The sequence below is a fragment of the Salmo salar genome, chromosome 10 (assembly GCF_965601325.2).
Source record: "Salmo salar chromosome 10, fSalSal1, whole genome shotgun sequence".
In the NCBI taxonomy this organism is placed as follows: Eukaryota; Metazoa; Chordata; class Actinopteri; order Salmoniformes; family Salmonidae; genus Salmo; species Salmo salar.
Window position 1 is genome coordinate 5,047,548 of NC_138300.1, and position 15,992 is coordinate 5,063,539.

The 15,992-nt window shown below is 41.6% G+C and overlaps 1 protein-coding gene across 9 annotated transcripts in view; it reads right to left on the reverse strand.

Moving 5' to 3' along the window:
- Positions 1 to 15,992, reverse strand: part of LOC106613452 (ephrin type-B receptor 3) — a 123,011-nt gene that overhangs the window by 4,654 nt on the left and 102,365 nt on the right. For 5 of the 9 annotated variants that reach the window (XM_082956680.1, XM_045687252.2, XM_082956681.1 and 2 more), the window contains one exon: positions 14,405 to 14,560. The exons of 3 other annotated variants lie outside the window; for them this stretch is intronic. In XM_082956680.1, coding sequence (XP_082812806.1) covers positions 14,405 to 14,560 — 156 coding nt within the window. Of the gene's footprint in view, positions 1 to 12,622; positions 13,302 to 13,806; positions 13,844 to 14,404; positions 14,561 to 15,992 lie in introns of those variants that run through there. One more of the 9 variants, XM_082956682.1, reaches the window with a different exon arrangement.

The window sequence follows — 15,992 nt, forward strand, 5'->3', positions numbered from 1 at the left end:
ATTCCCCCTCAGGAGACTGAAAAGATTTGGCATGGGTCCTCAGATCCTCAAAAGATTCTACAGCTGCACCACCGAGAGCATCCTGACTGGTTGGATCACTGCCTGGTATGGCAACTGCTCGGCCTCCGACCACAAGGCACTACAGTGGGTAGTAAGAACAGTTATAGAGCTTCCTGCCATCCAGGACCTCTATACCAGGCGGTGTCAGAGGAAGGCCCTAAAAATGGTCAAAGACTCCAGCCACCCAAGTCATAGACTGTTCTCTCTGCTACCGCACGGCAAGCGGTACCGGAGCACCAAGTCTAGGTCCATTCTTATCAGCTTCTACCCCCAAGCCATAAGACTCCTGAACATCTAGTCAATGGCTACCCAGACTATTTGCAGAGCGCCCCCCCCTCACCCCTTCTTTACACCACTGCTACTTTCTGTTGTCATCTATGCATAGTCACTTTGATAACTCTACCTACATGTACATCCTACTTCAAATAACCGGTGCCCCCACACATTGACTCTGTATCGGCAACCCCCTGTATATAGTCTTGCTATTGTTATTTCACTGCTGCTCTTTAATTACTTGTTACTTTTATCTATTATTCTTATCTGTATTTTTTTTACTGCATTGTTGGTTAGGGGCTCATAAGTAAGCATTTCACTGTAAGGTCTACACACCTGTTGTATTCGGCGCATGTGACAAATCAAATTTGATTTGAAAATATATGCATATTCGTCTCCATTTCAGCACCAATTGGTAGATAAATTTATGAATTTATGAATCATTAAAAAATCATTAAAAAAAATGAAAGAAAGGAAACAGTGGTTTGATTAATTCTGAAATTGCCACATTCAGTTCTTCAACGCATGATAATGTTGAAAGTTTTGTGTACATACATTGCCTTCAGAAAGTATTCACACCCTTTACTTTTTCCACATTTTGTTGTGTTACAGCCTGAATATAAAATGGATTAAACTGAGTTTTTGTATCACTGGCCTACACACAATACCCCATAATGTCATAGTGGAATTATGTTTTTAGACATTTTTAAGTATAAGTATTCAACCCCTTTGTTATGGCAAGTTATGGCAAGTAAAAAAAATCTTAACATTTCACATAACTTGCATGGACTCACTCCATGTGCAATAATAATGTTTAACATGATTTTTTAATGACTACCTCATCTTTGTACCCCACAAATACAATTATCTATAAGGTCCCTCAGTCAAGACAGAGAATTTTAACCACAGATTCAACCACAAAAGACCAGGGAGTTTTTCCAATGCCTCACAAAGAAGGGCACAAATTGGGGAAAAGTTTTTTTTAAAAGCAGACATTGAATATCCCTTTGAGCATGGTGAAGTTATTAATTCAACTTTGGATGGTGTATCAATACACCCAGTCACTACAAAGATACAGGCACCCTTCCTAACTCAGTTGCATATTGATCTGGTACTGGTACTCCCTGTAAATAGCTCCATTCTTGTGCATTTAATTTTATTCCTCTAGTGTTACTCTTTTTTATTAAATATTTTACTCTACATTGTTGGGAAGGGCTCGTAAACAAGCATTTAATCTGCAACGTGTAGGGAGTTATTCGGCACGTGACAACTAAAATTTGATTTGCCAGATAAGAAGGAAACTACTCAGGGATTTCACCATGGTGACTTTAAAACAGATAGAGTTTAATGGCTGTGATAGGAGAAAACGGAGGATGGATCATCAACATTGTAGTTACTCCACTATACTAACATAAATGACAGAGTGAAAAGAAGGATGCCTGTACATAATAAAAATACTCCAAAACATGCATCCTGTTTGCAATAAGGGACTAAAGTAAAACTGGAAAAAAATGTGGCAAAGAAATTAACTTTATGTCCTGAATACAAAGTGTTATGTTTGGGGCAAATACAACACATCACAAAGTACCACTCTTCATATTTTCAAGCATGGTGGTGGCTGCATCATGTTATGGGAATGCTTGTCATCGGCAACATCTAGGGGGTTCTTTAGGATAAAAATAAATGGAATAGAGCTAAGCACAGGTAAAATCCTAGAGGAACACCTGGTTGTCAGCTTTCCAACAGACACTGGGAGGCAAATTCACCTTTCAGCAGGATAATAACCTATATCATGAGACAAAATATACGCTGGAGTTGCTTACCAAGATGACATTGAATGTTCGTGAGTGGGGGGGGGGATCATTGTCTAGCAACAACCAACTTGACAGAGCTTGAATACATTTTTTAAGTCCAGATGACTTACCTAGAAAGACTCACAGTTGTAGTTGCTGCCTAAAATGTATTGACTCAGTGGTGTGAATACTTATGTAAATGAGATATTTATTGAAAATGAAATACAGAAATATGAAAACATTTCTCAAAACATTTGTGTGAAGATATTATTTTTTTTAAATCCATTTTGAATTCAGGTTGTAACATTAAATGTGGAATAAGTAAAGGGGTATGAATTCTTTCTGAAGCCACTGTAGAATTATAATAGGGAGAATATTGTACAATAGTAGGCTATACCCTTGTCTATTGCCTGGACTAACCATGGATCTGTGTGATGACACGCCCCAAGTATTGCGCCATGCATCAGGTTCAAACTTTAGCTGCTTGGTCTGCGCTCCACTCCATAATGATTTAATTAGTGACGCGTTGACAGAGGCAGAAAATTAAGGTAAACAAAACAATGTAAATAAATGGAATGATAATATAGGCAATACCAACAGTAACTAACAGTAAATTGGCAGTTTAATTTAATATATGTGGTTATTAGGCCTAATGACGGTCAATACTGACAGTGGCTAATATTTAACATGATAGAAATAGGAGACAGAGAACATCGGGGTAGGCATTAATTAAAACATTCAAGAATGCCCATCCCTGCAAGTTGAAAGGGCGTACAATTTAAATTCAGCGTAATGGCATTGCATTTCATAAACTTTACTGTGGGAAAGTTGATATGCTTCAGTTTGCTGCCATATGACTGGTTTCACATTTGTCTCGAGAGATTATAAGGTAAAATAGATATAGAGCAAGTGTCATTTATGTTTACAATTCCCGTACCCAAACGGATTGCTCATTTACCAAGCTCTTATCAAAACTATTATCAAGTTGTAAATTGCAGTGCTTGGAGAATGCTGTTATTAATATCAGAAAAAAGTTAAGTAGATGTTTTTCCACTTGGAACCGTTAGGTTCGCTAAACCTTATTCATTGTTTACTCACGCGTAAAGGTGGTGGAATTATTTGGGAATAAAGTCAATGTCAGAATACGGCATATCTGTATACACACCTCCGCCACACCTTAATTTATTCGACCCCCACCATAGGGCATTACATGGACTCTACAATTTGGTCCTGCCGTACATACCTACACGTACACTACGATCACAAGATGCAGGCCTTCTTATTATCCCTTTCTAAGCAAACTGCTGGAGGCAGGGCTTTCTCCTTTGGAGCTCCATTTTTATGGAATGGTCTGCCTATCCATGTGAGAGACACAGACTCGGTCTCAACCTTTAAGTCTTCATTGAAGACTTATCTCTTCAGTAGGTCCTGAGTGTAGTCTGGCCCAGGGGTGTGAAGGTGAACGGAAAGGCACTGGAGTGACGAACCGCCCTTGATGTCTCTGCCTGGCCGGTTCCCCTCTCTCCACTGGGATTCTCTGCCTCTACCCCTATTACGGGGGCTGAGCCACTGGCTTACTGGTGCTCTTCCATGCCGTCCCTAGGAGGGGTGTGTCACGTCGTGCCAGGCTTTTTTGCTCTATACTCGACTTGAGTGGGTTGAGTCACTGACGTGATCTTCCTGTCTTGCGAGGCCTGTGCGGTGGAGGAGATCTTGGTGGGCTATACTCAGCCCTGTCTCAGGGTAGTAAGTTGGTGGTCTGTTGATATCCCTCTAGTGGTGTGGGGGCTGTGCTTTGGCAAAGTGAGTGGGGTTATATCCTGCCTGGTTGGCCCTGTTCGGGGGTATCGTCGGACGGGGCTGCAGTTTCCATCGACTTCCCTCTGTCTCAGCCTCCAGTATCTATGTCCCGGGGGGCTAGGGTCAGTCTGTCCTATCTGGTGAAATTCTCCTGTCTTACCAGGTGTCCAGTGTGAACTTAAGTATGCTCCCTCTAATTCTCTCTCCCTGTCTTCCTCATCTCCCTGAGGCTCCGAGCCCTAGGACCATGCCTCAGGACTACCTGGCCCGATGACTCCTGGCAGTCCCCAGTCCACCTGGTTGTGCTGCTGCTCCAACTCAACTGTTCTGCCGGTGAACAACTCAATGACCTGTTCACCGGATGTGCTACCTTGTCCCGGACCTGCTGTTTTCGTCTCTCACTCCTTCTCTCTCTCTCTCTCTACCGCACCTGCTGTCTCGACCTCTGAATGCTCGACTATGAAAAGCCAACTGACATTTACTCCTGTGGTGCTGTCCTGTTGCACCCTCTACAACCACTGTGATTATTATTTGACCGTGCTGGTTATCTATGTGTCACGACAGTGACGGATGGTGGCGCGCCCCTCCTCGGCCGGGCGGAGCTCGGCGGTCGTCGTCGCCGGCCTACTAGCTACCATCGATCCCTTTTTGTTTCACTTTCTGTTGGTTAGGTCTAGGTAGGCACGCACCTGTTTTTGGTTAGTCATTAGTAAGGGGGGGTTATTTAGTTTAGCGTAGGATGTATGTGTTTGTACGTGATTGTGTTGCTTGTCCGGGGTTTTTGTGCTAGAGGAACGTGTACTGGGTTTTTCCCTCTGCCTGTGGTTTATTTTCATTGTGTACACCACCGCAGAATAATTTAAGGGCTGCGCCCCAATACTTTTGGCGACCACATCCAGTTGCTTTTAATAAAGAAGTGTGGTCAAGAACTCTCTGTCTCCTGCGCCTGACTCTACCTCTCCTGTTGTTTTTCGAGCCAGCCCGTGACACTATGAATGTTTGAACATCTTGAAGAATGATCTGGCCTTAATGACCATGTACTCTTATAATCTCCACCCGGCACAGCTAGAAGAGGAATGGTCACCCCTCAGAGCCTGATTCCTCTCCAAGTTTCTTCCTAGGTTCCTGCCTTTCTAAGGAGTTTTTCCTAGCCACCACGCTTCTACATCTCCATTGCTTGCTGTGTGGGGTTTTAGGCTGGGTTTCTGTATAAGCACTTTGTGACATCTACTGATGTAAAAAGGGCTTTATAAATACATTTGATTGATTACATTTGATTGACATATGCCAGTAGGTTTACATGAGAACAAATACAGTTTGCCCTTGTGGACAGAATTTATCTGTGTACACCAATAAAATGGCTTCCATGTGTAACAGTATAGCTTCTGTCCCTCTCCTCGCCCCTACCTGGGCTCGAACCAGGGACCCTCTGCACACATAGACAACAGCCACCCTCGAAGCATCGTTACCCATCGCTCCACAAAAGCCACAGCCCTTGCAGAGCAAGGGGAACAACTACTTCAAGGTCTCAGAGCGAGTGACGTCACTGATTGAAACGCTATTAGCGTGCACCCCGCTAACCATTTCACATCGGTTACACTCACCCCCTTTTGACCTCCTCCTTTTCCGCAGCAACCAGTGATCCGGGTCAACAGCATCAATGTAACAGTATAGCTTCCGTCCCTCTCCTCGCCCCTACCTGGGCTCGAACCAGGGACGCTCTGCACACATCAACAACTGCCTCCCACGAAGCATCGTTACCCATCGCCACGGCCCTTGCAGAGCGAGGGGAACAACTACTTCAAGGTCTCAGAGCAAGTGACGTCACCGATTGAAACGCTATTAGCGCGCACCCCGCTAACTAGCTAGCCATTTCACATCGGTTACACTTGAGTCATGTCAACAAAATGGTGACACTCCTCAGTGCACTGATACCTGGGTCAGATGTAACATACTTCGATATCCTGGCAGGTGGGCGAGAGGAGGAAAATAGTAATGGGGAAGGGAGGTTAATATTTTAACAGTGCTTTATGCCACTGTGGGCCAGCTGGTGCTTTTCACGTAACTAAAACCAATCTGCCAGCTAGACAGCCAGCCAAACAACCTGTCAGTCGAGTAAACAAGTTAGTTTTGAGAGAACCAAGCGAGTGAGGAAGTCAGTCATGGAACATTCTGTCAGTAGCCAATCAGTTATTTCTGCAACAGACTGTAAGTCAGTGTGTCAACTAGTCAGTGATCGAGAAAATAAAATAAGTTAGTAATTATGTCTGTCAAAGAACAATCAGTCAGTAGCCAATGACTTATTCATATAACAGACTAGACTGCCAGTCAGTGAGTCAACTGGTAGGTCATTTGATGGTGATTCGTCTAGTCTTACACAGTCAGTTAGATGACAAAGCTGTCTTGAAAGACAAGACTGGAAGAGAACAGTAATCCATCCTTTCAATCAATCATTCAATCAATCAATCAATCTTATAGCAGTCACCCAGGTTGACTTGTCTTTTAACAGTTTCTCAAACTGTCTTCATAGTTCAAAAGAGGACAGAGAGAGTTCACTCCAAAATGCAAGAAGCAATGGGGGAAATATGAAAATGACACCCACACAGCAGCCTTATTAAAGAATGGCAGCTATGAAAAAAGCTGCAGCACCTGTTTGGCCGCAGCCAGTCAGACGGTGTAATCTAATCGTCTTAGCGGTGTTAGTTTAACACCAAGGCCTCATGTACCGGATTGTTAGGAATAATATCACAAGGACTCCCTTTTCCGCTCTTTTGTTTGTTTTCCCCTTGCCGATAACGAAGGAGAGAGCAAACCACGGTCGGCATCTGGGGGAACGATTAGCAAACCACGAGGGCCCAGCGCCTGTCTGGATCCTCTCCGTTCACACAGACAAAGACACACATATGCACACATAAACTCAACCTTGTACACAGACACCATGCCCTTTGCAAGTCTGCATGTCTCTGTTGTCCTCTGCATTTGCACACACTGACAAATACACACACACACTGCATACTACCTCTTCTATTGCTTTTACTACGTATTTTAGACTTGAGACATTTCTTGTTATTATTGATTCATGTACTGCATTGTTGAGGGAGCTAGCACATAAGCATTTCACTGCACCTTTTGTACCTGCTGTAAAGTGTGTACACGACGAATAAAATGTAATTTTATTTTGATTTGACACAAACAATTTTGCCTGAATTAAATAAATTGTCTTTTTGTTTCCATTGCAATCCCTCATCACTCCAGCAACGGAGGATAAAATGATCATAAATGCAAGCCATTAAAGGAGAGCCACTGTACAGCACACTTGTCAGCCTGCCAAATTGAAACAAATCCCCTATTATCCACCTAACGAGGATGATATATTGATCATTATTATCATTATTCCTTTTTTTGATCACAACTGGCCCCGTTTCCATGACTTCTATGCACACTTCCTGCTATATAAATAACGTGCCAAGCTGGCTCTGAAAACGTTGCTCATGTTCATTAGGCCCCAAATGAAAGAAAATGGACTGAAACAGGGAGGGACTACCAGGACTTGTCCAATGATAAACGTTCCTTTTCATTTTGCGTTGCAAAACCTTTTATAACGTTTTGTTTCCTAATGAACACAACCCAGTTCTGTGTCAACTCTAGGTTATTATTGCTGGAAGGGAAGGTGTCGTGAGGTAACGTGCACTATGGAGGAAGAGTGTATGTAGTGTCCTTCAAGTCTCTCCAGGATGAGGAAGAACCTTCAGGAGAAGTGCTTTTTCTCTTATTGTGTTTTCACTTCAGGGTCAATTGGTGTTTGTGGACCCTTATCTCGAATGGTCTCTCACTAGTTGTACAACTGACTACATATCCCCCTTTTCCTTTCCAATCACATACAATGATAACAGTAACAACAGCAGCCACCATTATTCCCCAAGCATCTCAATTTGTAGTGTTACTAACTCTAGAGAACAACGCTGTCCTGGTTCATACTGTACAATCTGTGTGAGAACTGGGCCTCTGAGTGAATATTTAAATGCAATTTGAATGTCTCCAGTCATGTAAATTTCAAGGACCATGCTCTCACTGGCACCCTAAGGATGTCTACTCACGTAGACATCATGTCTACAATGAGGCCGTTTGAATTCACCTGAGGTTAATTCTATTTGGTTGATTAAAATGGACTATTTCCCAACTACGTGGTGGGCCGACGCCGAAAACAGTGAAGTGGATCGATCTACTGTATGTCGAGGGAGGGGCTGATTTTTTGCACATGACAATATTCTTGTCAAACTTGTTGCCACCTTCAACAAAAATATAAACGCAACATGCAACAATTTTACTGAGATACAGTTCATATAAGGAAATCAGTCAATTGAAATGAATGAATTAGATCCTAATCTATGGATTTCATATGACTGGGCAGGGGCGCAGCCATAGGTGGGCCTGGGAGGGCATAGACTCACCCACTGGGGAGCCAGGCGCAGCCAATCAGAATACATTTTTCCCCACGAAAGGGCTTTATTACAGAAAGAAAATCTCCTCAGTTTCATCAGCTATCTGGTGTGGCTGGTCTCAGACGATCCCACAGGTGAAGAAGCCGGATGTGGAGCTCCTGGGCTGGCATGGTTACAAGTGGTCTGTGGTTGTGTGGCCAGTTGGACGTATGGCCAAATTCTCTAAAATGACATTGGAGGCAGCTTATAGTAGAGAAATTAACATTCAATTATCTGGCAACAGCTCTGGTGGACATTCCTGCAGTCAGCATGCCAATTGCACGCTCCCTCAAAACTTGAGACATCTGTGGCATTGTGTTATGTGATAAAGCTGCACATTTTAGAATGGCCTTTTACTGTCCCTGGCACAAGGTGCACTTGTGTAATGATCATGCTGTTTAATCAGCTTCTTGATATGCCACACCTGTCAGGTGGATGGATTATCTTGGCAAAGGAAAATTCTCACTTATAGGGATGTAAACAAATGTGTTCACAAAATCTGAGAGAAATACGTTTTTTGTGAATCTGGAAAATTTCTGGGATCTTGATTTCAGCTCATGAAACATGGGACCAACACTTGAAATGTTGCGTATATATTTCAACACTGTCTGCTCAGGCAAATTTGCTCAACCTAGAACCAATCAGAACTCCTGTACATATGCCTCGTGATGAAGGCAGCTAATGGCCTGCTTCTATCTAAGATGGAAAAACAGTGTCAGTGTGTTAAGAGGAACTAACATTAACTACCAACGACTAAATAAGATAATTATCTGTTTTTGAGTGCACGTTGACCATTTAGACAATTTATTGAAAACTATCCAATGTTACAGTTGACTAGCCTAGCCAGCTAATACTATAAACATCAATGCGCCTGCTCAGGAAGCTAGTGTTTCATTAGCTATCACTCTGTCAGTGAATACAATGTTGAATTGTGTTTTGGCAAGATTGTCTCATTTCAAGTTAGCTGATTTAATAGAAACCCAAATAAAAGCATGTAGATAAATGTGTGTGTGTCATTTATGCTAGAATGGAGGTTCAAAAATGACAGATGCACAGGCATATTAGCCAATACATATGGCGTAGCTTACTAGGGCTGTCCCCGACAAAAACAAATCTTGGTCGACCGAGAGTCGTTCTATTCTTTTGACAAATCGATTGGTCGAAATGTTTAAACTAATTTTTCCATATATAGACTGAAACCCTATGTGTTTGAATAAAACCAACTACATATGCACTGAGCTTGTCTGATGCTTTAAGCACACTGTTTGATTAAATAATTAAGAAAAACAAATGACTCAGGAAAGAGCCCAATGGGCACACTGTGTTAAAGAAAATTACAGCGAGTGCCTGTGTGACTGGCGCAAGTTGTCTCGCTCTCCTCCCTACTGCAGCTGAAAGGCACCACAGCACAGCAAGTGTTTATTGCGCTGTCCGTGCTGAAGCTGTGACATCATTTCAGCCATGTAGTTTCTCAATTGTTTCTGATTGAAAAGTTCTGTAACCGAAATCCCTAATTTGTTAAGGAAAAGCATTTTCTATTCCCTCAACCCTTGCTCTCTTTATGTGAAACATGTAAGCATCACATGCAACCAATAGGGCCAGACCTATAGCCTATCACAATCACTTCAATAAATTGGTTATAACAAACTCCGAACACAGTCATGTTGACAGCAAAATGGATGCGGAGGAGGTGAAAAAGAACTAAAAATGGGTGAATGTTTACTAGTTGCTCAGAAGGGAAAGGCAAGTCAGATCTGTGGAAGACATTTGACTTGGTTGTGGAAACTACTGGAGATCAAGAAAAAATATGATATAGGAGCAAGCGTTGCGTGAGTATTATGTGTGCCAACAGTTGCTGTTAGATTACAATATTATTATTATTTTCTGACCATTTGGAACAGTGTAAACAACACTAAATAAATAAGGGTAATAGAGAGTCTGTTCTAAGGAAGAAAATATAAAGCCTTTTTTACAGCAGACTAAAAACATTATTGAATTGCAGTTTATTTGTTGTTTAGGCTAATTATTCAAAAGCTCCCTTTGCTATTTAATTTAAAAACAAAAATGCTCAATTGCAATTCAAAGCATGAATGTCAGGTATGTTGTGTGATGGCACGAACAAATTAATGATTGATTGATACAGTAGCCTATATATTGAAATTTGGGCCTAAGTAAGTTACGGTGTTAAGACTAAACAGGAGGCACTCTGAGGCCTACAGCTCAATGGTGGTTATACAAGGCTACTATACTAAGCCTACTAATGATAATGACATTACTTATTATGATCATCATTTAGCAATATTCAATTCATACGCACAAAACATATGAACAAAGCATTCACTGTGAAAGTTGATACACAGTGTAGGCCCTTCATATATAGGCTATGAGCATCACTTCTTCGGGATCGGTGTCCCTTCCACGGGACGGTTAAGCTAACGTAGGCTAATGCGATTAGCACAACAAGAACATTTCCCGGGACATAGACATATCTGATATTGGCAGAAAGCTTAAATACTTGTTAATCTAACTGCACTGTCCAATTTACAGTAGCTATTACAGTGAAATAATACCATGCTATTGCTTGAGGAGAGTGCACAATTTTGAACATGAAAAGTTATTAATAAACAAATTAGGCACATTTGGGCAATCTTGATACAACATTTTGAACAGAAATGCAATGGTTCTTTGGATCAGTCTACAACTTTGCACATACACTGCTGCCATCTAGTGGGAAAAATCTAAATTGCACCTGGGCTGGAATAATACATTATGGCCTTTCTCTTGTATTTCAAAGATGATGCTACAAAAAAAAATACAAAAGAATGATTGTTTTTTTTCTTTGTATTATCTTTTACCAGATCTATTGTTTTATATTCTCCTACATTCCTTTCACATTTCCACAAACTTCAAAGTGTTGCCTTTCAAATGGTACCAAGAATATGCATATCCTTGCTTCAGGGCCTGAGCTACAGGCAGTTAGATTTGGGTATGTCATTTTAGGCAAAAAATGTAAAAAGGGGCGGATCCTTATCGAATCAGTTATTGTTTTCTTGCTCAAACAGTGAGCAACACCTGTCAAACTCATACATTTCTCTCTAAACACAGGGATGTTGATTCGCACAGGACTAGTATTATCAGAGGACCTTGGTATTCTCAAAATAACTGTAGGTTATTCTGGCTGGAATTGTTACTCTCTTGCCATGTACAAATTACTGACATGGCAGATTCGGACTAGACTTAAATTACATATGGTGTTTTTTTGCTTGTATACATAATTACATTACCGAACACCCCCAGTAAAACTAATCCCGTCCGAATAGGGTTTAAGGCAAGGGCTATTTCCTCATCTCTGCTGCTGCTGCCTTCGCCGCATTGTTCTCAATCCCAATATGCTGGTTATTTTTGTTATTATGCACATAGCAACATAGGGAAACATGCCAATTCTACAGCGCACTGAAGATTATGTTTCAGAAACATGTACAGCAACCATATCCAACGCGGGAGAAAGCGCATTTGTTAAAAAAGCGCATTTGTTATAAAATAATATTAGATTTATTAGTGTTGCACCATTATTTTTACATAATAGAACCATATACTATTTCAGTATCACATGTCTTGGACTGTGCCATCCCTGTGGCTGCCGCAATGGACTAGTCCTCTGAGACAGGCGCAAATCAGACAGGTGTCTTGTGGACCATGAACATTTTTTATAATTGCGACTGCTCGACTAAAGACATCTCCGTCAAACAATAGCCTATTCACCAAACAATTGACCAGTCAACTGAATGGGGTCAGCCCAATAGCTTACACATATGCTGTAGCATACCTTATAATACAATCTTCTTGTATAATGTGCTCTGCAATAAGATAAGCAGAGATTCATTTCTAAAACAGATGAGTTCTCAAATAGCAACTGCCCAATACCATGGTGGGTATGCATAATGTTGGATGTATTGGGATATAATGAATGGATAATGACAAGGATTATAGTAGGATTATAGAAAAATCAGTTGGGAAATTAATGTTTGAGATTCAAATACTATATGTTCAGTGAATGTGATTATATTTAGGGGGGTTCAATTATTAACTTTCTTATTAACCTTCTGTGCCAAAACCTTGCCAATTCATTCATTATTCTACTATGACTGAGTGTGAGACATGTTGTCCATAATGTAAGTTGCATGCATGTACATTCGAACAAAGAACACCATCACAAAGTGTTTCACCATTTATTGAATACGGAGACAAATAGCAAAGATGTCTCAGTATTTGAAGTATCTAAATATAGTGTAACCTACCAATCAAATTTCAATTGCCGGGGAGGGCATTATCTTCCAATGTTGCAGTCCAGAAATTAGAGGTTTATCATCTATGCCAAAAGCATAGATGGTAAACGCATTCTTCAGTATGCCCCCTTCTCTCTAGGGGCATTTGTGTGCCCGGACCCCACAGGCATATCAAAAGAATCCCACCCTGGTCACCAATGTAGCTGACCAATGAATAGAGAGACAAGTCCCTTAACAGAATGCAAGCTAAAGCTTGTGTGGTCCAGAGAGGAGAACTCTACCATCTATGGCAAAATCATGGGCTCCTGATGGGGACAATAGATTTCTCATCGTTGTTTGTTACGATAGTAAAATGTAGTCTTTGAGATGCTCAAACAAGCATGTGTATCTGTAGTTGGTGTTTTTCAACTCTAAAATGCACTAGACTGTGTAAGACAAAATCCACAAAGAAAAGACAACTGGCAAATGCGTATGTGGTCCCAATGTCTAAATAGTGAGGGCAGGGGTAGTTCAAACTGCAGTAGAATGGTTGTCCTCACAGGTGAGTGAATCAGCCCATGCTTGGTGAATAGCACTTGGTTGATCTCTAGGAGCAGGACACAGGAGAGCTGAATAGATAATGTGATACAAAAGAAAGATACAATAATTAATAAAATAAATCACAGCAAAGGAATGTAGTTTGTGAGCTAGAAAATGAACATCCTGACAGTCTGAGGCAGGGTGCTATGCAATCATCCTACTCCAACTATTGACAGGGATAATGTAGTATTTCTTATTGTCAGTATGAAAGACATTGGTGGGTCCTGCATTGATGATTGTATTAGCTGTACACTGCTTGTCCTATATATTTTTGTAGTCTTATTATTACTTGAAATAAACTGTTAGCTAAAATGCTCCTTGTCCCGGAATGACATGCTAGCTATTGATAAAGCTATCTGCTCCTGTTAGCTAGAATCACATCTACTTGTTGTAACCTACTAGCTAACTAGAAAGCTAGCTACATTACTAAGGTTTCTGTGTTCTAAGTTCGGAGTCATTTTAGAGCGTGCATTGATGGTATCACGTTTCTCTAACTAAATAGTTAAATTACAAATAAATAAATAAAAACTTTACCTGATAGCAGATCTCTCTGTCAACAGCTGTCTTCTACCTTAGGTATGGATAACATGATTGGCAGACGTGATAAGCATAGATAGTACCATGGATAGTGCACAAGTTTGTATTGGTTTACAGATTAGTACTCAGATGCATTTGCCTGTCCAGTTAGCGAACATAAAAGTAAGCATTTTGAAAAACATTGCTAAAATTGACATTGCCAACAAACAGAAATGTGTTCAAAAGAAATGAATATACACAATATGTAAAAAAACAACAACAAAAAACATCTCCACCCTCGACAGAAATCGATCATCTCGAAAACTAAAGCAGAAAGCTTGCTAGGACCCACCGCCTAAGTCACTCACCCACACTCTACTCTTGCCATATCAACGAGGCCTTTTGAACTGAACTAACCTGAATTGAGTTTGGGTGAATCGAGGAATAGTCAATTCAAATGAATCAATCACCCTGCTATCTTGCCACATCAATGGGGCCATTTGAGCTGAAACAAACCAATTTGCAAGTGAACCAACTCATGTCTCTACGAAGCCATTTGAACTCAACTAAACCAAACCAAATATAATTATTCGGAATCGACTCATTCTTCACTCACTCTGCTGTCATCTGGGCCACGAGATCGAAGGAGGCGAAGCCGGCATTGAGGAAGTTGTCGTGATAGCGGCTCATCTTGATGGCATCCAGCCAGTCTCCCACGGTGGTGAAGGTGGTGTAGTCAGGGACGCATCGGTCGAGCAGAGGCTGCGACGCCCTACAGGATGGAGGAGGAGAGTGAGACAAAAGAGAGAGGGTTAAGGTCACGCCTCGCCTCCAGCACCAATGAAACCTCACTCCCAAACCCCCAAAACGCCACCTCGCTCTCCCCCTCGCTGCCCTTGTAGGGTCAAGGGTCAATCGCCTCTGTCGCCTAACGTAACCACCTTTGGTTACCGTTGGAGACTGGCTTGGCCAGGCGTGTGTGTTCTCTTTGGCATGATGACCAATGCTAACGAGACAAAAGGTGTGCAAACAACACAATACGGTGAAGGTGGAAAGACATTTCCTCAAGAATCTCTTGGACAGCGTGGAGATATTTGTGGACTGTCAACGTGTGTGTGTGTGTGTATGTGCACGTGTGTGTGTATGTATACACCTGTCGACACCCAACGAGGCCCTCGGACTCTCCAAAAAACCCAACCACCCCTGATTGATGTCATAGATAGGGGGGCCACCTTGCAGTTTTAATAAACAGCAGTGGAAGTTTGAAAAGAGAGGGAGAGCGAGGGTGAACGAAGGAAGGGGGGGAGAAAGGGATAGAATGAAAAAAGGGGGAAGGAAGAGTAGAAAGACAACCTCTGTCTCTGTCTAGCTCTCTCTCTCTGACCGCTCTCTGCTCTGTTGATCCTTGTCGTCTTTTGATGGCATTAGATTCACAATCAAAGGTGGATGGAAAAACAGAGAGAGCGAGTTAATAAGAGTCAATACAGAGGCTCCATTGAAGGGTTGACAGCTGCAGAGGGATAGGAGGAGTGCTCTTTAACAAGGCCTGCGCTTCAGGGCCCCGAGGGTTCGGGCCAGCCACCATCAACCATCAGACACAGTTCCCTCTTAACCTCTCTGGGCCAGTGGGATGCTTGCGTCCCACCTACTCAACAGCCAGTGTAATCCCGTGGCGCGATATTCAAATACCTTAGAAATGCTATTACTTCAATTTCTCAAACATATGACTATTTTACACCATTTTAAAGACAAGACTCTCGTTAATCTAACCACACGGTCCGATTTCAAAAAGGCTTTACAACGAAAGCAAAACATTAGATTATGTCAGCAGACTACCCAGCCAGAAATAATCAGACACCCATTTCTTCATCAGATGACAATCCTAGGACATTATGTTATACAATACATGCATATTTTGTTCAATCAAGTTCATATTTATATCAAAAACCAGCTTTTTACATTAGCATGTGACTAGCATTTCCACCGAACACTTCCGGTGAATTTACTAAATTACTCACGATAAACGTTCACAAAAAACATAACAATTGTTATAAGAATTATAGATACAGAACTCCTTTATGCACTCGCTATGTCCAATTTTAAAATAGCTTTTCGGTGAAAGCACATTTTGCAATATTCTGAGTAGATAGCCCGGCCATCACAGGCTAGCTATTTTGACACCCACCAAGTGTGGTACTCACCAA